Source organism: Strix uralensis, chromosome 2 (genome assembly GCF_047716275.1).
Source record: "Strix uralensis isolate ZFMK-TIS-50842 chromosome 2, bStrUra1, whole genome shotgun sequence".
Taxonomy (NCBI): domain Eukaryota; kingdom Metazoa; phylum Chordata; class Aves; order Strigiformes; family Strigidae; genus Strix; species Strix uralensis.
In genome coordinates, this window is record NC_133973.1 from 130,805,420 (window position 1) to 130,833,225 (window position 27,806).

General features: G+C 38.7%; 1 protein-coding gene across 30 annotated transcripts in view; it reads right to left on the reverse strand.

Annotated features, from left to right (window-relative positions):
- The window catches only part of DLG2 (discs large MAGUK scaffold protein 2), a 1,055,297-nt gene that overhangs the window by 34,527 nt on the left and 992,964 nt on the right, over nt 1-27,806 (reverse strand). For all 30 annotated transcript variants that reach the window (XM_074860344.1, XM_074860343.1, XM_074860342.1 and 27 more), the window contains 2 exons: nt 24,413-24,589; nt 12,759-12,834 (listed from right to left, as the gene is read on the reverse strand). In XM_074860344.1, coding sequence (XP_074716445.1) covers nt 12,759-12,834; nt 24,413-24,589 — 253 coding nt within the window. The remainder of the gene's footprint in view (nt 1-12,758; nt 12,835-24,412; nt 24,590-27,806) is intronic.

The window sequence follows — 27,806 nt, forward strand, 5'->3', positions numbered from 1 at the left end:
CTAATCTTAAGTACTATGGGGAATAACACTGCAGTGCTGGGAGAGAAGGGGGCAGTGAAGGGAAAAGAGCTAAACAATAAGCCTCTCCCAGCTCTAATGTCAGTGTTTCTGTGGTGAGATGCTCACAGATCCAGCATTGCAGAGTTGTGCTGGGCCCCAGCGCAGGCTTTGACCTAGCCGGGTTCACTACAGTCATATGGGCAGTGTGAAGGTCTTCCTCTCCTTTCTCAAGGCTATCTCTGGAGTTTCTGGAGTTTCTGTATCTGATGTTTGTCAATGTTGTTCCAAATCTTCCTCTACTCTTTAAAATTTTTTTCCAAAGAGTAACTTTCCCTGTTAGAGCTGATGCAGGCCACCAGCTATTGATCCCACTAATAAATCCTTGTGCACGTGAACCTGTCTCAGCATCCTGTGCAGCAATGATGACGAAAGAGCTTCAGAGATCAACAGTAACATTGGTGTGCACTTGGTGAAGTTTTGGAACCACTGGCCCAGACCCCCAGATACAGGGTACACTGTAGGACCTTTATCAATTTGATCTTCATTCCTCAGTGTTGATCAGATATTTTCTCCTATATTTTTCTTAACTCTGATTCCCGGTTGACTGCTGCTGCTTCTTTAGATTTGCAAATGAAATTGAAGGGTTTGGTCTCCTCTATGCAACCTTTTGAATTAATCTCACTAATAAATAAAGCTGCAGAATGTGTTATCTGTGCTGTTAAAAAACCCAACTTGCTCCTGTATCACTATTTTTTTTGGGAATCATTTAATTGTGCAATCAAGTGCTGTGCACTTGACTTGTGCTAGTGTAAAATATTATATAAAATGGACCACTGCATAAAAAGAGTAAGTTGCATAAAGACCTTTATTACTCTTATTTGTGAAGTAGTAGTAGAGAAGGATTTACAATACCTACATGCCTTCAAACTATTCACTGAAAGATAACTGGATCTGATATATTTTGAACTGCCCTTTTCAGTTAGAGTGTTTGCACTCACAAGTGACTGGTGAGCAGGCTGAATTATGGCAAAGATCTGGCTCAGGAGACAGTGAATCTTAGGGATGTGGTGTAGTTGAGACCTGTCAATGTTAGGTTAATGGTTGGACTAGGTGATCGTCAAGGTCTTTTCCAACCTAGATGATTCTGTGAATCATACCAGGTTTGTGGTTTTCATTTAAAACATTGATTTATTTAGGTCTTACAGCTAAAATTATAAAAAATAAAGGCATGGGCAAACAAAAACAAAGTCAATCTCTAAGAGACTGGTGTGAGGTTTGTGTAGGAGGTGAAGTTCCTACGTTTTCCAGGAATGCATCTCACACTACCAGTCTCACAGACAGGATATCAGATTAGATGGACGTTGGCTTTGACCCAGGTTGGCAATTCCTCTGTCCCTATAACCTCCCAAACATGGCCTGTGAGTCACTAAGTCAATCTTAACTGAACTGCTTGAATTTGAGTGAGACAGAAATAAAGATGTGAAATATAGAGACTGTATCATCTTGATGAGTGTTAACGCTTGACTCCACTCTTCTTTGAGTGAAATCTTTGTGTGAAATCTTACTAGAAGAAAACTTTGTTCTGTTTATAATCCTTTGACAACATCTATTGCCAATACTATACATTTTTCCTTTCAACCACCTTTTTAGCAGAAGAGCCAAGTAGCTATGACATTATTTATATATACTTGCAAATTTCCTACCATTTAATTCAGGGTATTAGACAACAAGTTGTAAAAATAGCATGCACATGAAGTTAAACTCAGCACAAATTTCTGCTGGAACAGCTTAGAAGAAAAGCAATTAACTCTCAGCTGTAAACTTTGGTATTCCACCTGTGCTAGCAAATTTCCACCGTGTTATATTTAATCTGTGACCAATTTAAACATTACACCACATATCTTTATGCCAGTGACTCCCTTAAACATCTCTTACCTAAGCAGGGATGACACACACTTGTGGGATAGAAAACACTGATACTATAGTGATTAACATTATGGCCACTTAAGAAACAACATTATCTTATAAATAAACTCCGCACAATTATCAGGCTGAAGAAACTGGAAAATCTATGAAATACATGTATTTAAATTACTCATTAACTGAAGAAATGACTCCATCAATAATTTTCTTTGACAAGCTGCTGATAGGCAAAAATGTTTTTTACCATCTGAATCAAGTTCAACCCCAAAGCCTTTATTTCTCACATTTGCTACTCTATTCCATCATGCTTACAAGTTGCAGATATTTAGAATTTGTAGTTCTTAATAATGGTGGTTTTTTTTTTTTTTTTTAAACTGGAAAACAGACCCAAAGATTTTTTACTTCAGTACTTTTCTGGATTTTTAAAAGAAAGCTACAAAAACATATTTCTTCACTTTAGCTGAGTAAAAGCCTCAAATTTGACCTGGCAGTATTTTTCACAATTTCTAGAACTCTTAAAAACCAGGTTCCTTAAGGCATGCCTGTTCCCTGCTAGAGTCCACACTGCTACTGTGGCATAAATCAAAACTGAAGACTCACTTGTTTTCCTTTACTTTCGACTGTGACCTGGGCCTAACAGGCATTATTATTCAATTATTGCATGTCTTTGTGGAGTGCCTCAAGTTATCCTGGAGCAACAAGACACTATACAGTTAAATTGTCCTGGCTCTGTCCTGTTTGTCATCTGAATTTCATTTGATTACTTCAGCACATGAGTGAACTAGATGCTGATGACAGCAGTATTTCTAATGTACCTTGCAGAAACGTTGAGCAAAATGTGTTCAGCTCAAGGGGAACGGTCAGGGCAGCCCAATAATATGGACTCAGGGCAAATCAGTTGGGCAGCCAGTGTCCACTGCCTGGCACCAGCTCCAGCCATTGTGAAACCTGAAGACTGGACTGTGGAGGATGTGAAAATGTATGAACGAGCAAGGGCAGCTGGACAAATGAGACCCAGCTTTTCCTCTGGCACAGGGAGAAGTTTCCTCGAACATACAAGCTGCACTGACAGGAATGATGCTGAGATCTGATTCTTCCATGACACCCTATGCTATCCCCACTTCTGAGGTCTTGCAGCCAACAGAGAGAAAACCAGAAGCAAGAAAGCAACAAAGTCAGGTGGAGAAGAGTAATTTATTCCTCCTCCCTGTGCTGGGCAGTTTCACACCAAAGTTCTGAAGGGTATCTTCAGACCTACTACCTACTAATGCCCTGTGCCAATAAAAAGCCCTTGTGCAGAACATGTCTCTGCTCAGCAATTTGCTTTTAATAATTTCCACCAGCTTTTTTTGACTTCTTATAAAGATCCCTCTATAAGAATGACTCGGTGAGGAATTCTTGCACCATAATTTCGCATTACTTTTTTATACTTGTCATTAATTTCTATTTTATCACAGAGGAGCATTCTTGAATTATTGCTAAAGAGTAACAACTAAATTCCAATATTGCAGAACCAATGGTTTTGTAAAAGATTTTATGTCAATTAGTAATGGAGATGTAAAACCAGAAATTTTATGACATGAATGACTTCCAAAGCTTATTTTAAGTTGCACACATGAAAAATCGTTCTTATTCTCTGGTTACAGCAAAGCAAATTTCAATCATTCTGAGACGGGGGAGCGTACAGTAAAATACTGATTCACAACTCTTGCAAATAAATGACATGCAGAATGATTTTCTATAAAAAGCTCATTTCTGAGTAGAAGGGGGTTTTCTCGTGTGTAATTTTTCCACCTGTAGGTATACAAGCAAAGAAGTTCAGGAGCCTGCACTATCTCCACAGCAACAGCGTAATTCTTATTGACATGGCAGGAGTTATATACTGGGCTGAGCAGAGGGCTTACCCCTATGCATTTCTAGATAGCTTTACCTAATCTAATCTAACCTAACCTATCCAGGTATGTATGTTTTGCACTTGGCAAAGCAGTTCCAGAGGAGTATATTCAGAATATCTGTTACAAGTGCCTAGTTTATTCACTGCAAGTATTAGCACAAAGATTAGTCCAAAAGAAATGGTTGAGATGTTTAAGTTAGGCTTTTAAGCTACACAGTTTAAATAAGGTCCTGTAGTTCTTAAAGTTTAGATTATCCTGTCTGATCAAGATGCAAGATAAGAACTGCAAATCCTTGTCATGCCACAGCCATGTGAAGCACTGAAGGTCCATAACCCTGTCTCACTGTGTCTTGAAATGGCTGCTATGTTTTTTAGAAGGTGCATCAGTTAAGGCTCACAGAAATGGGATTCACTGCATGTAGCTTTAAACATTTACCCCGTAGGTGCCTGGGGCAGAGGTAGTGACCCCAGGCTCCCTTTACAGTCAGTGATTGATTCATCACATTTCTTTTGGACAACAGTGGCAGGTTGGTGCTCTTGACCATGTAGAAAGGAAGAGCTGTTCATTTTGGGATTTCTGAGATGGAGAGAGCAAATTCATATTAAAAAAATCAGCTAATGTTTTACAACATTTACAGAATTGTCCCAACATCATGTGTAAATAATATTTCTGCAGGAAGCCATATTTCAGGCTTTCCAGTTGTGCAGGTAAAATATTTTTTCTAACCAAGCTAGAACATTACAACCCATCTCTGCATGTGCTCCTTAGACACTTTCCAGAAGCTTATAAATAAATGCCTAATGGAAGCATATTTTAGCTAGGAATTATCACTCCAAGCAAATTATTTTTAATATCAGTGGGTGTCCAATAATTATCTGGCACTGAGACAATAAAACATTTTTGTTTTGGGCAAATTGCAATGTGTTTGTTGGAGTGTTATTGAAGAGTCATTTTGTTTATACAGCTGAGGCCACACTGTGAACCATTCTGGATGCTAAATGTTCCTAGGAATGCTAAAATGTTGCTAGGAGTCAGATCAGATCAGAGTAGAAACACTCTTTTTATGTTTTGAGGGCCTTCCTAGACCAAAGTTTCAATTCATATTCTAACTTTTTACTTTGGTTCATGTCTGCTATTTTTAATGTGACTGAAGCAATGTAACAGTTCTTAGCAAAAAACACCTACTGGGGCTTAGGTTAGCTTCTACCGCATTTAATAGGAAGGCTCTTTGCCTTCAGCACATTAGAAATACGATGTAATGGAACTAAAAGAGAATACTGAATTCAGTTGATACTGCAAGTGGAAGTTGCACCAAGGAATGGAAAAAATTTTATAAACTAAAATTTAATTACACAGCAAAGACTGACATTTTATTCCTAATGGTCAAAATTAATCAGAATTGGTAGTATCAGCCTTACAGGAAAAACATTGTCTTCTGCAGCCTACTGCTAGCAAATGCTGTTCAAATAGTCATAAGAAGGGCAAGCTAGAAAATTTTGGACCAAACTGAAGTGCTCTGATAGTCACAGGACAAAGTAAACAGCAAGTTCATCCTGGCTGTTCACAATCTCATCTGGGATCACATCGGTGGGGTGTGTGTCTGCAGAACAAGAAGGTTCAATAAACTCCCAGAGCCCATGGTCCTTGCCAGGGCTATGCTGTTGGTTTGCCTGTGCCCTGCCTTGTGTCTTGCCCATCCCACCTCACCTTGCTGACATGACTCCCTGGATTGATTTTGGACCTGAGTCATCACTAAGGACTTTCTGGGAACCATGGGGCTGTGGACCAACCTTGGTTGTTGCCACCGGACCTGCTGTTCATGCCCTGGGACTGCCCCGGACTGCACTCCTCATTGTGAGGGTGCTGTCACCCCTGAGTCCTGGTGTAGTAGCCCTCTCCTGCTGCTCCCTGATGCCATCAGTCTTGCATCCAGGTTATTGTCCTCCAGCTTCTATCCTGGGCAACTGAGAGCTGACTGCAGTTCACTTTGCCCTCTTTAACCCGAAGTCTTTTAAACCAGCAGTAAGTATAGAAATAGAACAACAACACTGCAGCTGCATTATTCACTGGCTTCTCCTTAAAAACTACAGCAGCGGCAGGCTAGAAAAAGCATAAAAGGGCTGGATTACACAGGCAAGTACACACAGGCAGATTGCTCCTAGGCACGTTGCTCCCAGGCATATGTACCTCCAGTTCCTGAAGATTACAGCTACACAAGTCATCATTTTTCTAAGCAACGGTGGGAATATCAGTTGGAGGCCAATTTATAGCTGAGCTGAGCACTTACTCCAGTAAGAGCGCTCAGATGTCTTTGAAGAATACCCCACAGGCAGCCATTCCCATTAGATAGCAACAAGAAATTAGAAAGACTGGGAGAGCAGAGAAAATTTAGGCTAGATCAGTAAGGAGGGATAAATCCGACTGAGACCAAGAATAAAGAATATTTAATTGTGTGTCAGTGCCTACGCCACCTTCACTAACCCTCCTCCATATCATCCTTGCGGGTAGGTGTATGCTGCTTAATTTATGTTCAATCTCTCTTCTTCTCAGTAAATCACTCCACCTGTGATCCCACACATTCTGGTGTTTGACACTTCCATTATCTTTTACTTGGCATCTGTTGCTATTTTCTAATCACCAAATTTAGAGGGGAAAAAAAAGGCAGAGGCCCCTCCTTTTTTCATACACATACACATGGACAAATACACACCAATGTGGACAGAAATGCTGTTCCCAGTCCAGTATCTCTCCTTTCACTACCATTTTGCTATGGACTGGAGGGAATCCAGAAAACAAACATGATTAAGCAATTGAGTGGATTATTTTATAAGGAAAACTGAGCTGTCGATGCGTGCAGTTTTTGGGGCATGTCAGAGAATCTACTCTTTCTGTCAGTGCAATGTAACCCACTGCAGAGCGTGTGTTACCAGGCTCTCCAAATCAGCAGCTAGCGCCACAACAAAGATGCAGGTTTTTGAACGTGCTCAGGTTGTGGATTTTCTTCTACTTTGTCCTGGTTTCGGCTGGGACAGAGTTAATTTTTCTTCTTAGTAGCTAGAATAGCGCTGTGTGTTGGATTCAGTATGGGATTTGGTATGAGAAGAATGCTGAATCCAAAACACCGTTATTGTCCCAGTACCATCGCTTTAGGAAATCCATTCATTGTGTCAAATATCTTCAGAAGAGAAGTGCAAAGAAAAGTTGGTCAAAATACAAATATGTGGAAAACTTTCTGACTATGGACTACAGAACAGTTTCTCCCTGAAAGTGGTGAAACTTTATATTTAGAAATGTTAAGCCTAGTAAAACACTGATGTTAGAAACAATCTTCAATAGGCAGGGAGAGAGGATAGATAGTCTAATAAACATTTATACTTTATACTTTCTAATTTCTGAGAAGGAGGGATTCTTTGCATTGATACACCCAGATCTGCCACGGTGAACCAGTAGCACAGACGCTATACCTGAGACCAGACAAATAATCCAGTTTCCATATACACTGATAGAAGAAGAAATAACAACAGGCTTAAAGTGCTGCAGTTTAGCCATTTCTAATGATGAGGAGAGTGAAGCACTGGAGTGGCCTGTTTTGGAAGAATATGAAATATCTGCTGTGGGAGGTCTTTAAGTAGAGATTAGACAAATCTGTGATACAGGAGGAAGGTACAGAAGACACCCTCAGGGCAGGGGTTGGACTCAGTGACCACCTGAGGTTCCTTACTGACCAGATTTTCTCTGATTTGCTGACTAGGGCTGAAAATACCATGATTTTCTAGAGCACAAATTGTTTGGAAATAGGTGGGTTGGTTTCTTTTTTTTGTTTCCCAAATACTTAATAAGCTGTCAAAACATGTCCTGTGTATCAAGTCCTGACATTCACTGGATTTTGACATTTGGAGGAGAGGTGCATTGAGTATGCAGAGGGTTTTATTTACACCACAATACAGAATTTGATATCTGTCTTTTTCCTTTTATGCCTCAGTGCAGTGTTGGTAAAATGACAATAAAGGAAGAGGATGACCTTACACTGCAGGCAGGGCTATGCGACCTGTAAACAGAATCTGCTCGTAAGAAATATTATTAAATGCTATCAAGCTTCTGACTGTCATAATAAATGCATTCAGAGGCTTTTGAAGGGGCAGGCTGAGTGCAGTGTAGATGAGCTGACTGGAATATGGAAAGAACTGTGGATGACAAGCTAACTGAACAGCAAAAAAACTAAGGGATAGTGATAGAGCAATACAGTGTGGGTCACAGCCCAGGACCTGCACTGCCGATGAGCAGCAGAGCTGCTGGGAGAGATTTTGGAGGGACAGGGCAGTCCCTTTTCTTGGCAGGCACCTTGTCCCCTTTTGGCACCCTGCTGAGTAGCCTCACTAGGGCAGGCACCCATCTGGCACACTTCTGGGTAATCACGGGCTGAACACCCCCCATGCACCCCGACACACGCATTAAAAAATGAGAGATTGTGAGAGGCATGACATTTATTTCACTGGGAACTGAAATGGGGTATTTGTCCAAAAGACAATGTTCTGGAGTCACTGGCCAAATAAGGTGTGCAATTAAAAGGCAGATGGTATAAAAAAACAGTTCACTGTATAAATTAAGTTTTACCTAAACATTATGCTTCATGATAGTGCAACGCTGCTCTGGGAACAGGCAAAATCCATGAATATTAGAAAAAAGGTGAGATGTTGATCAAGGTCTTTCCAAGAGCTACAGTTTCCACTGTAAAAATACTTTCAAGAGACAGTCAAGAAAGAGTATAAGATCTGACAGGGAGAAAAGCAAAAGAGATGCTATTTTTGTCTCCTGAAAGACTGGTTGTAATTACAACAGTTGAGAAAAAAGCAGATTACCGGCTCAACTCTTTTCTTTCTGTAATATTTCCATCATTGTTTGACATTCTTTTTGATTCAGTAAAAAATCTGAAAAGCCCTCAACCACTGTGGGTTTTAGGATTAGAAAAGGAAAGGCTATTTTTGTTCAGCCTGAAGTCCATGGTAGGGAGAATTACCAAGAGTTCAGTATGCCACTTGGGCAGATATATAACCCTGCTCACAGTTACTAACATGTTCTGCTCCTTTTGGCACAAAGGTGAGCATCAGAAGATACTTGGGATATGATCTTGAGTTCAACACAGCAAAAACGTTACTTTTTAAGTTTGTGCTCACGTAACTCCTGCAGCTTCCTCCAGCACAAATATCAGACATAAACCTTTGGGCTGTTCTATTTTCCACTGATTATCCATAGACCAGGGGACCCCATAGACTGAGACAGCAAATGCTTAGTAAATGGTAACTGTGTTATCTTATCTTCATTTACCTGTTTTGTGTTAGAAACTTTAGGGTAGCTGGTGTCCTGGAAACCCTGTCCTTTGCTGCAGTAGCATAGAGCAGCCATAGGGAATCAGAAGGGGGGACTGGTTGCTTTGATACTCCAGCCACCTTCAGTAACAATTAGAAAAGCTGGTGAAGATCATTACTACAATTATAAGAATGATGCTAGAGACAACTTGGTCAATTCAACTGAAGCACAATCTTTGCTTGGTGAAATGAAGCTGTTTCTAACAGTATTTGTATTCTTTTCCTTATTACACAGGTGTTAGCATCTCTAACTGGTTTGGTATCTTTAAAAATGTTAATAGGACCTAGGATTCAGATGATGTCTCTGAACCTGAACAAGTAAGTATCTTTTGCTCAAAATAAACAGAACATGAAAGAAAAGTAGCCCTATTGGGTTAAACCAGAGATCCAGTTAGCCCAGTAGCTTTTTCTGAAGTTGTCCAATAACAGATGTTGAAAAGAAGTAGAAGAAACATGATCCTTCCCATTTAAAACCTCTCTGCTTCTTGAAATCAACAATTAGTATGTACTGAGCTAATAATTTTGTGTTAGAATTCCTTTTTAACACAAAAATGTTAAAAGTTGTCATTGGATCCACTGCTTGCTAACTTATCTAATTCCTTTTTAACTTATTTTTTATACAATATCCTGTAATAATAAGCATCAGAATTTAATTATGCATTGTACGGAAAGGTACTATCCATTGCCTGATTTAAACTTGAGACCAAAAGATTTCACTGGAGCTCCTTAATTGTGATTCACATTCCCTGTTTTTGTATCCAACCTGATTTTGTAGACTTTAATTTCACAAGTCATGAATTGGAGGAGTCCAATGAACTTAATTAAAAGTGATATAAATATTCTAAATTACATTTAAAAAAAATGCTGAACTTATTTTTTAGATGAGGTAACAGACCCAAGTTTGGCTTGAAAAAGAGGAACTTTTGAGCCTTTGAAAAGATTATCCTTTATTTATCCCTGCTAACAGGTTTGCCAACTGAATTGCTGAGCCTTCTTAAACACTTTTTTAATGAGAAACAAGAGCTGATCAGCTACAAATGTCACACCATCTGTAATACTTTCTTTGTATCTTATCTCCGGATTTGGGATTAAAAATTAGGTATAAACAGATGAAAACACGTAAGACTTTTAAAACCTATAGAATAACAAGACAGTTCATATTTTAAAATCATAGCTCAAAGAAATTTTAAGCGCTATCTCATGAAACTGTTGCTGTGTCTTAAACATTGCTTCTACAGGGGAAGAAAGGAGTTGGGGCCAACAAGATGGTTCCGGTAAAATAGCAACAGGATAACCCTTTTACCTGTGCAAAAAACCCCAAGGATTCTCTGTATTCAGTTAAATTTTGTTTAAAAAACGCTTCTCCATGCATATCTGGCCAAATTTAGAAATATCCCACGAAAAGCTATTCTCCCAGTTTCATCTTTAGAGTAAATTAAGACAGTACCACTTGCCCACATGGTCATGAATGTATGAGCACAAAGGTGCAACAGGCACATAAGACCATTCCTATCTGAATTTTAGATGGATTTCGAAACAGAAGAGTTATCCTGGGCCTACCGCAGCCCTGTTTATGTGGACTGAATATTTTCCAGATAAAAAAATTTCTGAACACTGAAAGACTAAATGGAAGTACTGATCCCTAAAATGCACATACCTATATGTGTACTCAAACACCTCATTTTACGTGTTGATACTTAACAGTGAACCCTTTTTCCCTTTATGCTCTTTCAAACACAAGCCTACATTATCTTTCAAAAAGCCTTGAAACTGTGGGATTTTTTATTTTTTAAACAAAAGCAAATTTTAGCAAATACTAACAATAGAAAGTGTGCTCCCAAAAGGGTACAATGGTCTTGGTCTGTAATTATGCAATTTCCTAAACACTGAAACAGTGATGTGAGTGGCTGGAAGATTAATGTTACACTGATGACAAAAATGGAAAAACAATTTGGGGAATCAAGAGGTAATTAAATTCTTGACAGACTCACTTGAATAAGGACCATTAGTTATATGAATGAATTATTCCCTGAGGCTTTGATTATATACAGGAAATAGACATTTAACAAGTGATTTCATTGGCAATATAAAACTTACTATCTCTCAAAATAAATGGCAACATTAATTTACAGAGTTGCAGAGAGTGGTCATTTCAAACTAAAAAATGGAGTTCTGACTCCTGAAGAAATGCAATGAGATGAATAAATCCTTTCACAATGTATTTTGTTATATATTTTATAACAAGTTACCTGCGTGTGCAAATAATATGCAGAGGCTGAATTCTGATTCCACATGCCTTATAAATCTGGAAAACTGGTTTCAGTCAGTGCAATTATTCTGCATTTGCATTGAACTTGGGAACTGTTCTGTGGAGCAGTAACAAGGAAGTATTTGCAAGTCTGAAATATTTTTTGCTGGCATGTAGAGGCTTGGGACCCACTGTGCTTGGAACTGCATGTTCATAACAAGAGGAACGTCTAACCCTGCTAATCTGTCTGAGTGAAAGGAGAGAATAAACTGGGATGAAGGAAGTATTATTATTCCCATTAGAGAGGGAAACTGAAGCAAGAAGAGATTAAGAATTTCAAACTAGGCAGAGGATCACAGGAACAGCAGAACAGCAGGTCTGGAAGGGACCTGCTGAACCACTTGGTTTTGTCCCTTAATACACCTACCTTGACTGTGTTCCCTCATCACCCAGTTTGGGCCCTGCCCTGTGTTTTCTGCAGCCAAACAGAACTTTTCGCTGATGGTTTCTGAAGCTCTGTCTCTTGGTTTGCTCTCAGAAGCCCTCAGTTGTAAATCCCATGTATGCCAACTGGACTGTTTTCAAAAATAAATCCCTACAAACGTAATGTCAAGTATTCACTACTGCTACAAATGCAAGCTACACTTCAGCAGAAAAATATACCTGTGGGCATTTGTCATGCTATAACTCTTGCCAGCCAGACATCAACATATGGGATATTAGACATCAGGCTAGTGAGAACTGTTGGCTGTTGAGCACAATAAAGGGATGCTGCAGAGTGGTAACAGCAGGAAGGCTGTTCTGTCCCAAGAGCACTGGTGGAAGGGAACTTGCATGTTTTGTGTTGGCTGGCCCGTTGCACCTGCTGTGAAACACACCTGTGTTCAATGTCTGTCACAACTGTCAAAGTAGAACATCTGAAACCTAAATTTTGCATCCAGAACTCTAACTTTCAACCTTTTGTTTGAGATTTAACAGCTTTTGATGCCAGGGAATTTACACTTCTTGCCCTATTTCATTAAACAATTATCTACCTGCATTGGTTTTTAAAATCTTTCCTTCTCTATCCATCATTTAACTAAAATTAGAGCTATCACAGAATGCTATTTCCTTAGTGTCTTCCAATTAGGAGGCACTGTCAGTCAGTATTACTATAAACAGAATATTTAATTATTTCAAAGATTATATCATACTATATTCATATTTATATTTCACTATAGTCCAAGTCTTGGTTGCAACAATATAAATATTCCTCGTATTGCTAAAATTTGCTCTACTCTGAAATATATAAAACAATTACAAAGTGCAATTTTACTATTTACGTACCCCTTTTGCATCAATTACACCAGGTTTCGCGTTGAATTTCACCGTCTTCAAACGTGCACGCTCCTTTCTTTCAACTCTGGGGAAAAGAAAAGACAAATAAAGAAACGCATGTTGATTATAGTGGCGTTTTGTATGATACGTTTGATATCTGATCTCCCAAGACCGTTGGTGGCTTACTATGCATAAAGTGAGGATTTAAAACGGATTGTAAAAATTGGAAAGAGAGAGATATCAGGTCACTTCCTCAGCCAAGCAGCAGTTTTCTGGCAAACACAGGACTGGATTCAAGAAGCCTTGGCTGTCCTACACCAGCAGAACAGCACTGCCTCCCAACACACATGGGAGTGAGGTAAAAACACATTAAGTACAGATTTATCCTCTATAATTTAAGTTGTCCAAAAATCAGGCAACATTTAGAGTTCTTCTGTGGTGGGAAGAATGGAACAAGGACAGAGAGAGAATAAGCTTTTCACCTCAGTGCTTTCAGATGTGCACTTTATGACAGAGTAAATTTCAGATCATGCACATAAGGTAAAATGAATCCCAGAATTTCTGAATCTGAAATCCCATGGTTTCAGACTAATGAACTGCTTTAAAATACCTTAAAAATGAACTTAAAATAGCTTACAAAAGAGCATGTAGTGGTGAACAGTGCCTAAGCTCTTGGTAAATGCAAAGTAAAAAGGATGAAGTTTCACCTGACAGGTTGAGAAGATGTAAGAAATTGCAGTTGTTTGAAATAGGAGTCTTGCTCCTTTTCCCTCCCACTGCCTCATTTCCCATTGTTCCCAGCAGTGCCCCTCATTGCTGTCTTCTCTGCAACAGAAAACTAACCGAGTAATAAAAGTGAATAGCTTGTAATGGTTTTAAAGAGTTAATCGGACTGAGATCATCCAGCAGCTTGTCTGGCTGGAGCAGACTGGAAGAGGGGAAGGGGAAGCCTTTCCCTTTTGCTTCAGAGCAACCTTTGCCTTGAACCTTAAAGAAAAACAGAATTTCTTACTAACCTGAGTTTGGGGGAGGTACCTAGAAGCTTTCCAGGGGCCAATGTGTTATTGGGTAATCCTTAACAACTGTGATAGGTATTTTAAGTTTTCCCAAATTGCCACAAACCCATAAACCAACACTCACCACATGCATGCAGACAGTCTGCCCATAGCTTTGCAGAGCCCTTTGCACATGGTCACTGTTTAAATCTTGGGTTCTGCAATATTGACTTTACAATACCACAGAATTTTAAGCATCTTGCTGTCAGCTCGACTGAATGCTATCACTGGAAATTTTTTCTTGTTTCAAAAAACTTATTTAAAAATTAATTTCAAATTTATTTTCTGAAAGATGGAGGTATGCTATTTGTTACAATATTCAAGTGCAGAGGAACTTTCTTGATGCTTTGATTAGTTAAAACTACACAGTTTTGCCAAAAAGAGCAGTTCTGAGAAGATGTACAAATGCTCATGGGCAGAAGAGCTATTTTCAGCCACTCTAAAATGCTGTGAATTGGGTGGGTGGTCTTATTTAAACCATGCCCTCCACAAACACCTGTAAGCAGACAGAATGCAAAGAATTTGTTTTTCTGACACATCTCAGTGAAGCGTGTGGCCAAGGAGAGGACACAAACTGCACACTTCAGGGGTTTTTCTTTGGGCCAGTTCTAGTCTGGTCCCACGAACTGACTACCCATTAGCAGGTGGATGCATTGGGTGAGCTCATCTTCAAGATCAGTTTAATACAAACAAATCTAGTATGTGTTCACCAAGACTGCCCCACGACACGAACCGTAGAGCAGAAAGGGAGGGCAAAAAGGCCATTTGCTTTGAAAGCTTAATCCTGGTCTGAAAAACCAGAGCACGCAGCCCCTGTGAGCCCACCCCCTGAGACCTGAGAGCCCAAACTGCTGTGCGGTTGACCCAAAATTTGGCTTAATCTGTACAGTTCTCGTATTCATGCATTTAAAGAAAATTGAAATGCTCCAATAAAAAGCCTCAGAAGTTATTTGATCCTGATACCTATAGCTTCAATAAACACAGCTTGAGAGAGGAGTTCTTATATTGTATATGCAATGCCTTTAGAGTGAGAAAATACACAGATCTAAAAAATTGTCTTTGGGAGAGAAACACATATCAAAATCACTGTCAACAAGCTGATGCCAGATAAATTAATTCTAAAGAAGACACAGACAGTTTTACTTTTTAATGCTTAATACGTTTAGCCACCAAAATAATATAGAAGAGGAATGTGTGGCATCTCGATTCATTTGTATCTTAGAATCAAGACTGGACAAACACAAGTTACAGTCCTCAGTGTAGAGGGAAAAAGAGACACAACAAGACATTTATAAAGGATGTCACACTAGATAATGAATGAGCATTATTTTAAAAGCATTAGTTAAACTTAACATCTGAAGTATATGCAGTAAATATTTTACTTGTGGGAAAACTATAGACCCTTAGTGCATTTGGAAAGTTCACCATTACTACAAGATTTACATATGTTGTATATTTAAATTTTTAACACAGTATACTTAAATAATAATGTCAGGAATTAAAAAAAAATCTAAGAAGGGGTGTGCTCTCCCCTAAACAAAATCAACCGCCAAGAAAACCAGGTGCAGAGAGAGAAATCTAAATAAAGGAAGAAGTTATTTGTGTCCTTACTCACCTTGACTAATATGGTCATTAACTGTAGAGTGACATTTTCTGCCTCTGCAAAATCATCTACAGAATCTACTGGCCCAAGCACAAAAATCTGATCATCTACCTATAATTGAAACAGTAACTCTATTTGTCTAAGATTAGGAATTGCTCTAGGAAATCTAAGTTGAATCCTGCAAAGCTTTCTTATAAGAGCTCGATAATGTATTTTTATTAGACAATAAATAGCTGGGAAAAAAGTGAGTTTTATTATATCCTCCAAACCGGTCCACATATGACCCTTTTTCTAACTTTCACAGTTTTCCACAAATACCATTAGAATACCTTCCTGCAAATCTCTTGGTTTCTAAGTCTTTTCATTCTATAAGTTATAAAAGTTATTTTTTAAAATACAAACTCTAGTCTTTTGATAGAATGATAATTAACACAACATGTTTCCTTCTGTCTGAGTGGGCTTATATATTTCCTACTGAAGCACAGAGAATTTTGGTTACTATAGTTACAGTTTAAATTTAGAATAAATGCATTTCTCTGGAAGTGTGGAATATTCACATGGAAACAGCTCAAATGCAGCTTTCAAATTAAATCTACGTTATTAAAAACACATGAACAGTCTCAAACTTACACTAGCAGATGAAGTCTCTTGGTAGTACCGGTAAGAAAAGAAGACTTGAGGCTGTGTAATTGCCTAAATAGGATGGATGCCTCTGAGAAAATAATTAGCTCAAATTCTACTTATTAATCTGTGTTAACATTTAAACTCATTCCAGTCCTGTCTTACTTCCTAAAACATCTGCTTTTAACTTCATTTCTTATTCACTGCATAAAGAGATTTGGAAATTAACCTTGAAGAGTGGATTTTACTTATGAGATTCGTCATAATTGCATTAGCAGCCATGGAGGCATTGCTGCTTTCCACAAGGCACAGCAGAGACATGAGGAGCTGCAGAAACATTCTGCATTGCTTTGAGAAGTATATAAATAATGTCATTAAATGCCATTAATCCTCCAGCAAACATGCCAACAACATTCATACATGCTCAGCATGCCTGCTGAATATTACAAACATTTCATAATCTGGTACTGTATTAGCGATAGCAGCGAGTGTTGCCTCCCTTTACAATTTTCCTGACACCTTCCACAATAAAACTGTTCTCGGTTACTTATAATTTAGCTGAACTGTACACTTCCAAGCTGAAATTTCATGTGTCTCAGGGTGATTACATTGCTGTTGCTGCTCGAAGTGTCAATAAAATGGGTTAGCTATCAGAGAAAGGCTAGGATAAAATAGATGGTTTTGCCCAGTTTATAATATACTCTTAAAGCACTTCAGCTCAGGTGCTCTACTGCCTTCATGTCTTGGGTCTGGGACTTGAAATGTGGCAGTGAGTTGCTCTGATATCAGGAATATACCTCTCTTTTTTGCTGAAGAAATCAACCCAAAATCTGAATGTCTGAAGAGCTTTGGTTTTGACATGTTCTGGAGAACTCCATTAGCATTTAGTTTGGTTCTCCAAAGATTTAAGTCTTTCTTGAGGTAGTCAGTGTGCAGCACTGACGTGAACAAAGCTGTTCTGATAATTCCTCATCTGGCCTACCAGGACACTTTTGCCACAGACAGAATTAAAAAGGTAACTAAAATGAGTGAGATAAAAGGTATGAAATATCAGCTCTCTGAGCATCATTGATCCAGCTCTTAGAAAACACATCTTAATTATTTTTTAAAAGGAACACTAATTCAAGCACTTTTAGTACTTCTTTGAATCTTCAGTTTTGTAACTGCTACATTTAAAGAAAAATAAACTTGACCCTTTTTTCCCCAAAACAAAGGGAGTTTATCCACAAAAAGCCTTTTGCAGCTGTTGGTGTTGTGAATGCCTAAATAGCACACAAGTGTAAATTCTTTACATTGCTTTAGCTGGCAGAAAACCCACCATCCCTTAGACAACACTTTGATCAATCAGCTGAGGAAATTGTTTTTAAAGGAAGAAATGTTTCACTTCAAACTCTATTCATTTCTCATTCACCACTGCTGCACAAAGCAGGATTATGGGGTGTTGTGCAAAAAATGAATCGAAGGGGGAGGATTCCCATGTGCCAAATTTGCAGAGGCCCAAATCTGCAACCCTGACTTGCCTGATATAAACATTGCTCCCATGCCCCTTTCTAATTATATATCTTCTTAGTAGAGCTATGCCTAAGGGATGGAGGAAAGGACAGATATGATTTCCAAAACTACTTCATGGCTGAAGTTTCATTTTCTAAAGTGCCTGGGGGTCACTGAAACTCAATGACTCACCTACATCCACCATTCAAACGTGACTTTGGAGCCGAAAAACTCTGAGCCCTGCATGGAGACAGCATCACCTAGCACAACTGATGGGGATTTCATCTCCAGCTTTCCACCCAAGTGTAGCTCCCTGCAGAAACACTGCTGTGTACAGGGAAATGGGGTAAGACCATCTGAGATCTGGGACAGTTGGAGTGTTCCCTTTTCTTCCCATGTAAAGCTAAAGAAGTGGAGAGGTACAGTGAAAATATACCTCAGCCTTCAATGTTTCCTCACTATCAAGTTCAAGACTTCAGTTCTTTGGGATGCTGTCTTCCTACTCCTCTTCCAAGGAACTTATTACTGGGATGCAACACTCACTGCACTGCAATGTTTATCTGCTTTTGTGTTTCTGGGCACATGTAGCTGTTGAAAATGGGCCTCAGGGATTTTTCAAAATGAGACTTTCAGTTCTTCCTGTACACTGCAAACAAAAAGAAATCAAGCGTAACTCAACCAGACATGAACTGTGATCCTCCATTGTTGGGGGTTAATGGACCACTGGGAATTTTTTCAGTGCCTTTCTAACAGCACTAATCAGTCTTCACAGCAGAGATGTAAAATATCAAGTGAGACATGCTTTAATCTTCAATAACAGTGTTCATCACTGATTTAGAATACAGATGCAAATTGCAAACTGGTGTCAAGAATCAAATAAAATGGTTACAGTAGCCTAATTTGCACAGATTTGGCACTGAGGTCTTCTGCAGAATGAAAGTTATTTCCAAATTCAGCATGATAACTTTAATTAGGAGAGTTATCAAATAGAAGAATGCAATGTAAAATGGATACTTGAAAGACCTTGATATATTTTACATCGTTGTTAACGTGTTTCTTCTTGTCTTGCTTGCCATTTCCAGGTCATCTGCATTATATTTGTTTTGCCTGCTCATCAAGTGAAAGGTAAGTGAAAATATGTATTACTATTTATAGTCCAAATATGTGGACTCAGTCCATAGTTTTTTATTGTTTCCACCCTTTGCACTGCTGAGTCTTGTTTATGTGAGCTTACCAATAGATTCCCATTCTCAAAATTATTTTTGAGCATTCCTGAAGTGCTAGTTTTGCAACAGAACATATATTTTTCAGTAGGAGAGAACATGCTCTTGTTCAGCTCTCCACCTTCAGTGACTTGCTTATAGAGAGCAGCTGAGCACCTGGTCAATATTTTATGAAAAGAGTAGACCTAATGCCATTAGGAAGTGAATTCTCGTAAAACTGTAGAACAACTTTATTCAGATTAAGAGCTAAGGGCTGTTTTCCTTCAGCATGAAAGTCCCATCATTGCAAGGGAACAGGAAGAGGTTTATACATACACATACATATCAATTTTATTTCATACTTATTTTTTCCAATTAGATTAGTCAGTACAGTCAGGTAACTTATTTTAGACAAAGCTTACACAATTATGCTATGTTCAAAAGTTTTATCATCTAAGGATTAAAGTCTTAAGGGATGTGTAGAAAGGTAGAGAATTTATAGGAAACCATTAAAAATAAAACTCACTTGGGTGGATAAACATGCCCTTCTGCCAAGCTGAGTAGAATAACAAACTTAAGTTGGCTTTTTGCCCATGGGGACTTCTGTACTGGGAAAACCTCTTGTTCCTTGTCCTTAAATGTTTGTGAAACATTGGTTTTTATATACTTTTCCCCCCATTTTGCTCTGAAAGGAGAGTGTGATTACATGTATTTGTGGGGAGAATGTTGTCTATTTGAGAATACAAGTATCAGGCTGGTACCATCATACACCTTCAGCTGGTGACAACAGAGATACAAGTTGCATAACATGTTGCAGTCAGATGTACTTAAACTCCCTGAAAATGGATATCTTAGAATGATGTCCAGTATGAAAGCAGTTTTGTGGTTGCACATCTTAAAGACAACAGAAAGAGTAAATATTTTAGTGTTTTAGGACCAAATCCTCATTGGGTACAGTGGGAGCAGTAGTAAAAATGGTAAGAATTTATGCTTGGCCATTCTGGGGCAATCTATGTGAAATCGCAGACTAAATTACTTTCAGACCCACAGACCCAAGTCATGCAGATATACACACATCATAGAAAATACTGAAACCTGACATTCATGAAGTGGGAAGTTGTTGTTGTGTGGCGTTTGCAATGCAGGAGCTTTTCTTCATGCAAAGAAAAAGTGAAAAGAACTGGAACTGTAAAATCAATCCTACAGCAAATTAAAATCTTTTTACTACTGAATTAGAGCATCTGTCTAGGAATTTAATACACTGTAACTTATGGACATTGGTTTCATATTTTTTGTTGATTCGCTTCAACTAATGTGTTTCCATGGGGAGGGAATCTTAGACATAGGCTGCTCAGCTTGCTGCTGCAGTTTATGGGAAGCTGAATTTGTTTTGTTTATCCAGACAGTGGGAAACACAATGAGGTAAATGAAGATTCTTTAGATCAAAAGCCCAGCCTATGTAGAAATTCTAATCTAAATCTATACATCTATATTAAATGTAGTAAAAATCTAGTGTAAATCTAATTCTGTTGGTCATTCTAGTCTAAAATATTAATTTTTGCTGATAGGGGAGCAATTGACATACATAAACATAGTGCACAGGTAATACCCCAGGCTGCCTGAGACATTGGTACAGGGCTGGTAGTTATGTCCCCTCACTTTGGAGACCCTGCCCAGCATAATAACTGTGCTCTGCTTTCACCTTAGACATAGCTTGGCTAAATCTTTTTGGTGGATGTGGAACCGAGAGAAATTTGGCCTGCAGTATTCATTCATTAACATTATATAATAACAACTATTTGGTGACTGTTAAGCCACAACTGAAGTGGTTTGTAGTTGTTTATGCTCACGTCCTACTGTTCGCAACATCAGTATGATACAATATCAAAACATCTTTATAGGATTATATTTGGTTTCCACCCAGCTGGCTACTCAGTCCCATGGTCAAGAACAACAGCTGTAATCAGACAAAAATACATACTGACAAATGGACTAAATGTTGTCAGATGTAGAAAGGGTTACAATGATATTTTAGCAATGCAGGATACTAAGCATTTAGTTTTTGTTAATCCCCACTGAGGTCACTGGCTCACCAGTTCATGAGATTTGGTCCTTGCATAGATCAGTGGAGAAACACAGGGCCACCCCTCATTTCTTTGTGCTGTCTCTTGCAGTAACCTCCCTGAAGCTGCAGTGCTCCAAAACTCCGTCTTAAAGCCTGACTTTGCAATTTAATGATCAACCAGGCAACAAGTCCACACATTGGCAGCAGCACTGAAATCTAATGACAAATAGCTTTGAAACTCTATTGAATCACTAAGAGGTGAAGTCTGGTAATGTATCCAACATCCTGGAGAGAATAATGAGTGGCAGCTCCCCTATAATTATAAATTATTTCTTCTGGTATATCACATATATCATAGAGCAGAAAAAGAGTATGGAGCCTTGATTTATCATTCGAAATTTCTCTTATCAGCTCATGCTAAAATGTCACTGTGTGAAGGGCTGTCCTGTAAAAAGATGTAAAAGAAATGCAAACTAAATATTTGGTAAGCAATTACTGTACACAGCACCTTAAAGAAATAATATAATATACTTGTTATGGCTTTGTGTGTATATATACATATATTTGTATACATATATATATATATATATACCAAAATAAAATTGAAGTGGTCACTGGCTTTCAGAGCTATTCTATAATGATTTCACTTATGAAAAATGCAGGCATTGTATATTAGCTGTTGCTGGACAGAAGATAAGGTAGTAAAGCAGATAGCTCAAAGACACCCTAGCACTAATAATCCCTGGATCTGTATAGCCTCTTCCTGACACAAAGTGGAAAAAATGTTGCAGTCCCACAGGATACATTCCTGCATATATACATAGGCAGAAGAAGGAGTCCAAGCACAACACCAAAACCAAACCCCACCAAACCAAACCCCCAAAAAACCCCAATCCCTAAAGAAAAGGAATAGAACTGGATGGGGGATTGAAAAGTACAAGACAAATATAAAATCTCTTCAACCTACAACATCATAGGAGGCTGGCCTTGCAGTACAAGTCACAGCCCAACAAACAGCTACAGGTGGTCTTTTCCTCCTGTTCAATAACAAGGCACATTTTACTGCTAGATATTACATATGCTGTATTACATATAATGCAATGCCTATAGAAACAGTTCCATATAAACTATAAGAGATATAGCATCCTGGAGTAAACCTCTTAAACAAAGATTTCCATGCCATAGTTGCCTGCATTTGGTCAAATGAATCCCAGGACCACTCTGTTTTAGATCAAGCCTCTCATAGTCAATAACCCACATTTGCAAAGGAAATTCAACTCTGAATTAGTTCATTTGGGCAAGTATGATGAATGTTATTCTCTGTAGCTCAGCCCTGTATGCATTGACTGCTCATCCTCCCCTTGGGTGGTGTAAATGACCACGGAAGATGCTGCCAAGAGCACATTGGTCTCACTGGCTCTGAGGGATCATCTAGAATCCACAGAAAGGAAGTGCACTGGAATGCACTGGAAACACAAAAAATATGAAACCAATGTGCATAAGTTACAGTGTATTAAATTCCTAGACAGATGCTCTAATTCAGTAGTAAAAAGATTTTAATTTGCTGTAGGATTGATTTTACAGTTCCAGTTCTTTTCACTTTTTCTTTGCATGCAGAAAAGCTCCTGCATTGCAAACGCCACACAACAACAATGCACTGGAAAAAATAACCTTGTACAACTGAAGCCTTTTATGAAATAATAGCAACTTCCCCCCACCCCAGCTCAGGTGTATCACATCATTACATTAACGCAGACAGAAAATCAGATGCCATTGATTTTTCCAGTTCTCTCAGATTCACTAGTGAAGAATCAGGATGACAAGGGGAGAGCATGGTACTATACCTTCATCTTTTCAAATTCAACACTTATTTTTAGACTCTAATCAAGTGATTTTCATCTTGCCTTTTTTCTTTTTCTTTTTTCCTCTTTTCTCCCAGTGTTTCCTAAGCCACACCTTTTTCGTAGGCTGTATCATATGTCTGATCTCGACTTAGAGAGCCTCTATCTGTTGTCCTTGAAAACATCACTGTGCAGGTAACCCAATAGGCTTTAGGCACTTACATCCTCTCCACCTTACAGAAGATGCAACTCAACATCTTAATCAGTTGCTTTCCTTTGCCCTTTCTTCCACTATAGTTGTTTTATTATGTATGACAGCTTTTCATAGTCTGCACCACAGCACGAGTGAGCTTTGTGCACATACTTTCCTCAGTAATAACTGAATACACTTCTCTCTTTTCCCATGTGTGATCCAATTATGTCATTACAACAGTATTTACTGTAGCAATTAATAGTAGGCAAGTATTCCTTTTTCAATATCTAGAGACTAAATCTGTTTAATGGGCACATTTTTCCCATCTTAAAAATTATAATGTCGTTTTTACTTCTATCTATTATACAACTCCGAAATTGCTTTTCACTGAAAATCCTGGTATGGTTGCTACTCAAACATGGTCATGATTAGAGAAAATAAGGTCCTTGCAGGGCTCATGTCAACAACGTATTTGATGGCCTTTCAGCTTACTTTTATGTGATTTAGAACAAGGAGTACCATGAGCTCTGTTAGCACCTGGGCCAACTCTTGAAACAGCAGCAGGTGCTCTATAGAGCATCAAACATTCTGTTTCCCCACTATCAAAAATGGGCACGATCATTTTTATATTAATGCTAAAGCTGAAATAGCTAGGAATAGAAAGTTTATATGCAGTATGGGAGCATTGCTGCAAAAGGGAAACGTAATGCGGTTTGACAGATTTCATCTTCCTCCTACCCTTTCAGTTCTTGACCTTTCTATAGTAACTATCAACAGAGGCAGAAAGTAATAGTGATTTGTGTGGTGGTTCTGATGCTATCAGACTTGTGGCCAATTTTACAAAAGCACCTAGACAGAGTAAACAATACAAACAATGAGACAGGTTCAGATGTCTGTTCTCTCGCCACCAGTCAGCATGAATCCCTCACAGCTAAACGAAGATTCAGATTTAGCTTGGAGAGTGGATGAAAGTTCCTTCATTTACATTATACAAAAAATTTACTGTGATATTGATTATCCATCAGTTTCCAGGCAGGCAGAGATTAAATTAACAGATTTTGAAGCCACAGAGCACCATTATATAATTTAGTGTCATTTTTTACATCACACAGGCTGAGAAGTTTAATTCTATTACTCTCTCAAAAGAAAGACATACAGTCTTGATTTGAAAATGTCAAGACATTCATTACATCCCTCAGCAGTTTGATGCAATGGCTAATCACCCTGACATTAAAACATGTGCTCTACTTCAAATTCAGAGCTAATTCTCAGGCTTGGGTTCTGGTTATTCCTTCTTCTGCCAAAACTCTTTAGTAGATAGTGCTCCCTCCCCCTTCCCCCCTTTCTTTGTGAAGATACAGATCCACTATAATCGAGTCACCTTTTCAGATCCTTTTTTAGTACAGTTAAACAGCCCGAACTCTTTAAATCTCACAGCAAAAATCATATCTTCCAACTTTTGAAATAATAACTGTGGGATTTTCCTCTACTTTCTCCATTTTTTCAGTAGATTGACGCATCCTGTCTTTGGAATAAAATGGAATATTTTAACATCATGGCCAAGGAGGTAGGACGGAGGAGGCAGCACTCACCTCCTCTTGCTGGGTATAACTCCCATCTCCTCACTGTCTCCCTCCAGAGTGACCCTCCTCGCCTGCCACCATTCATCGTCCGAGGCGTTGATGACGTGAAGGATGTCTCCGTACTTAAAACTGAGTCCTTGGCTTGGGAGGCCACTGTCTTTGCTCTTGTCATAGTCAAACATGGCTCTGTGAGAGGAAATAGATATGAAGACAGGTGATTATATCAGTCTTGGAAACATTTACTTCTGAATAATTTGTCATATTTTATGTTATAGTTAACCCTTGCTCCTTTCCAAAGGGAAAGGTCTTGCTTTCCACTGTGAAGTTAATCTTTACAGAATCCTTTTTTTAAAAGAGAATTTGAACAGTAAAGTATGGTATTTACTGTTTCACTTAATAAAGAACAATCACCATGCCAGAGTATCTAGTAAACAAGCCCAGTAGCCAGAAGTCCCTCTTATCACCTTGCCAACAGCGAGCTTGTCCTTTCCTCACAATTCCCTGTGCTCAGACAGGGGGCTGTCTGGCAGACAGGGGTGCATTGGGAGGACTAAATACAAGGGACCAAACCCATGCTCAGGATAATGTATTTCTTTAGGTGAATGGATGCACCTATCTTGGCACCTAGTTCAGACCAGAAGTAAGCTTTCAAAGGGAATCTCTTGATTATTCCCACTGACAGTACTTTGGTTGATGTCTTGGAGCTGTGTTAGGTTGCACATAATTGGATTCCTGAAATTTGAAATGAAACTGAAAGATGCCCTGACCAGAGTAGTGCTAGGCTGACATACACCCCTCCAAACACACGCAGGGTGCATGCAGCACCACTGCTTTCACTGTCCATGTCCAGTCCCCCAGCACCTGCTGAGGCAGCCTTTGCTATCTCCTTTCATGTTGAAGATGTTTTCCACCAGTTTGAAGTCGACGTCTACCTTGGGTATACCTACACAAAAAAGTCTCATTTATAGGACATGTATATTAATATAGGACGTATATATGTCTAGGGACTCCATAAGCACAAACTGAGAGCTACCTGGCTATCCAAATGTGACTGGACACAGCTAAGCATGAACTTACTGCCTAAGTATTCAACCCAGATCCTGGGAAAGACCTTCAGCCCGCCTTGAGCTCTGTATTACCAAGTTACAGTGATACCAATTCTCAACCTCATCCACTCCTGTATCTGGCAGCTACACCAGCAGCCTTCACGGTAGACATACTCCTATTTCTCAGGGGAAGACCCTGCACATGAATCCCAGCAATGCTGTGCATGAGTGCAGGTCGCTCATTGGAGTTACCTAGCTAAAAATCCGATCTTGGTTTCTTACAGGAAAAAATAACATGGGAATATTTTTCCCATGTAAAATACTGTTTAAAGATCATTCCAGTCAAGAACCGATGTTTATTTTCCTATAGGAAAGATAATATGATTATAATCCTGACTGCAGAAATGTTAGATCAGTAAAATCCCGATAGGTGTATAATAATTGCTACTATTTTATTGTCAGAAATAAAGCCATGGCAATCTCTTCACTGGTAAACACTTCTGTGAGAAGGATTTCATATAATTAATTGTTGTGCACTGTAGTGTAATTGCAGAGAATGATTATAACAGCTTTATGGGTAGATTTAAAACACTCAAGGCTACCTCTTGTACTGAGAACTTAAAAAAAAGTTATCAAAGTTGTAACTGTGTAACCAAAATAATTAGAAGCACTCATTCTGCATGAAAGGTCTGGTTCAGGAGAATGAAAAATGCTATTTGGGATATGTCTTCTCTTACAGAGTTTACAGTCATCTACTAACATCTTCAGAAAAGTCTAGATAATTCCCTTCTCTGAGGATGAAGATAACAAATAACCCTGTTGAATTTTACATAATCCATGATTTTGGATATGCTTGTGCCTTTCTTGGTAAATGTTCTTGGACTGCAAGTAACATTTGAAAAATTTTAATGGCTTAGCAGAGGAAATTCTTTAAAAACTTGGCTATATCTTAGTAAAAATTTACATTCATAAAGAATTCTTAACAGTAGCAAGTCATCTGCTGCCTTCTCAAATTAGGCTTTCTGTGAGGACATATGATGAAGCAGCATATAGCAGCTAAATATCATCAGTCACCTCTTCTTAACGAATTAATGACACCTGATCTCTGGAGAAATGGCAGTGTACACACAAACAGGCACACAACATATCATCCTGCTGGTATTGCCCTTAACACCATGCAGTGGTCTGGGTTTTACCACTGTATTGAACAGTTGTTGTCTTAAAAATTCACTGAATAATTGTGTACCTTGCCATGGAAGCCTATCAACATCTCAGAACCCTAACCACACAGTTGGCAACCATGATAAATACTGGGCAGATGTAACACAATCCTGAATCCATGCATAATGAAATTACTCAAAACAAATGACAGTATCTTCTGTTGCACAGAATATGCAAGACTGCCACATCCCAGATGTAAAACACATGCCAAACCGGAAATGCTCCATAATTGGCAAGTTTTAAGATGAAGGATGTGTTTCAAAAGCTAAGTAGTAGAAAGTAAGTAGGGCAGTGTTCTTTGTCCTTGAACAAGACATTTGCACCTCAGAGCCCACGTATTAACTTAAAATCACTGACTGCCGTCGTGCTAGCTGATGTTAATGATGAATGCAGATGGCAATGTTTGCCACTGACTTACTTTGATTGGAGTAATCATGTGCAATGCTAATTAAAATGAGATTATAGATCTCAGACAAGAGAATTTTTGAGTACACTTTTCATTGAAAGATTTTGTGGCTGCACGCTCTACAGATGTTGATTACTCCATTAGTAAATGAAAATGATATGAGAGCTGACTTCAGTGCTCTTTCCTAAACATTTCAAATTAAGAGCCAGGTTTAAGTTGATAACACAACCATATTTAAGCTTACATCTTCAATAACATTGCTGGTTCTGTAAAACATATTTTTGCAAGTTGGCAGTTGGCCCAGCTATAAGACAAATGGAGATCTTCACTCTAGGCACTGCTGTATGCATGTAGAAGCTAACATAACTACCTTGGGCAATAGAGAGACCTAGGCACACTCATCCTCACCTTGCCCTTTCAGTTCTCAGGCTGTAAGTACAATTTGGATCTCTACATGTCCAACTGCAAGCTCTTGTTTTACTTATTTAAGAGGCTGACATGTCATTTCTAATTTTCTACTTGATAAACAGCACCCAGCTCTGTTTGTGCTCAATCTTGCAGATGTGTATAAAAATAACACATCTGCATCTGTTGAATATCAGTTGAAGTGATACAAAATGAATGCAGCCAGACCTCACACTTGGTAATGGAACTGGGCAGGGCAGACAGAAAAAGATGCATTTTTTTTGCTTTGCTCTTTCATGGTTTTGGACAATGACAGGCCAGTTTT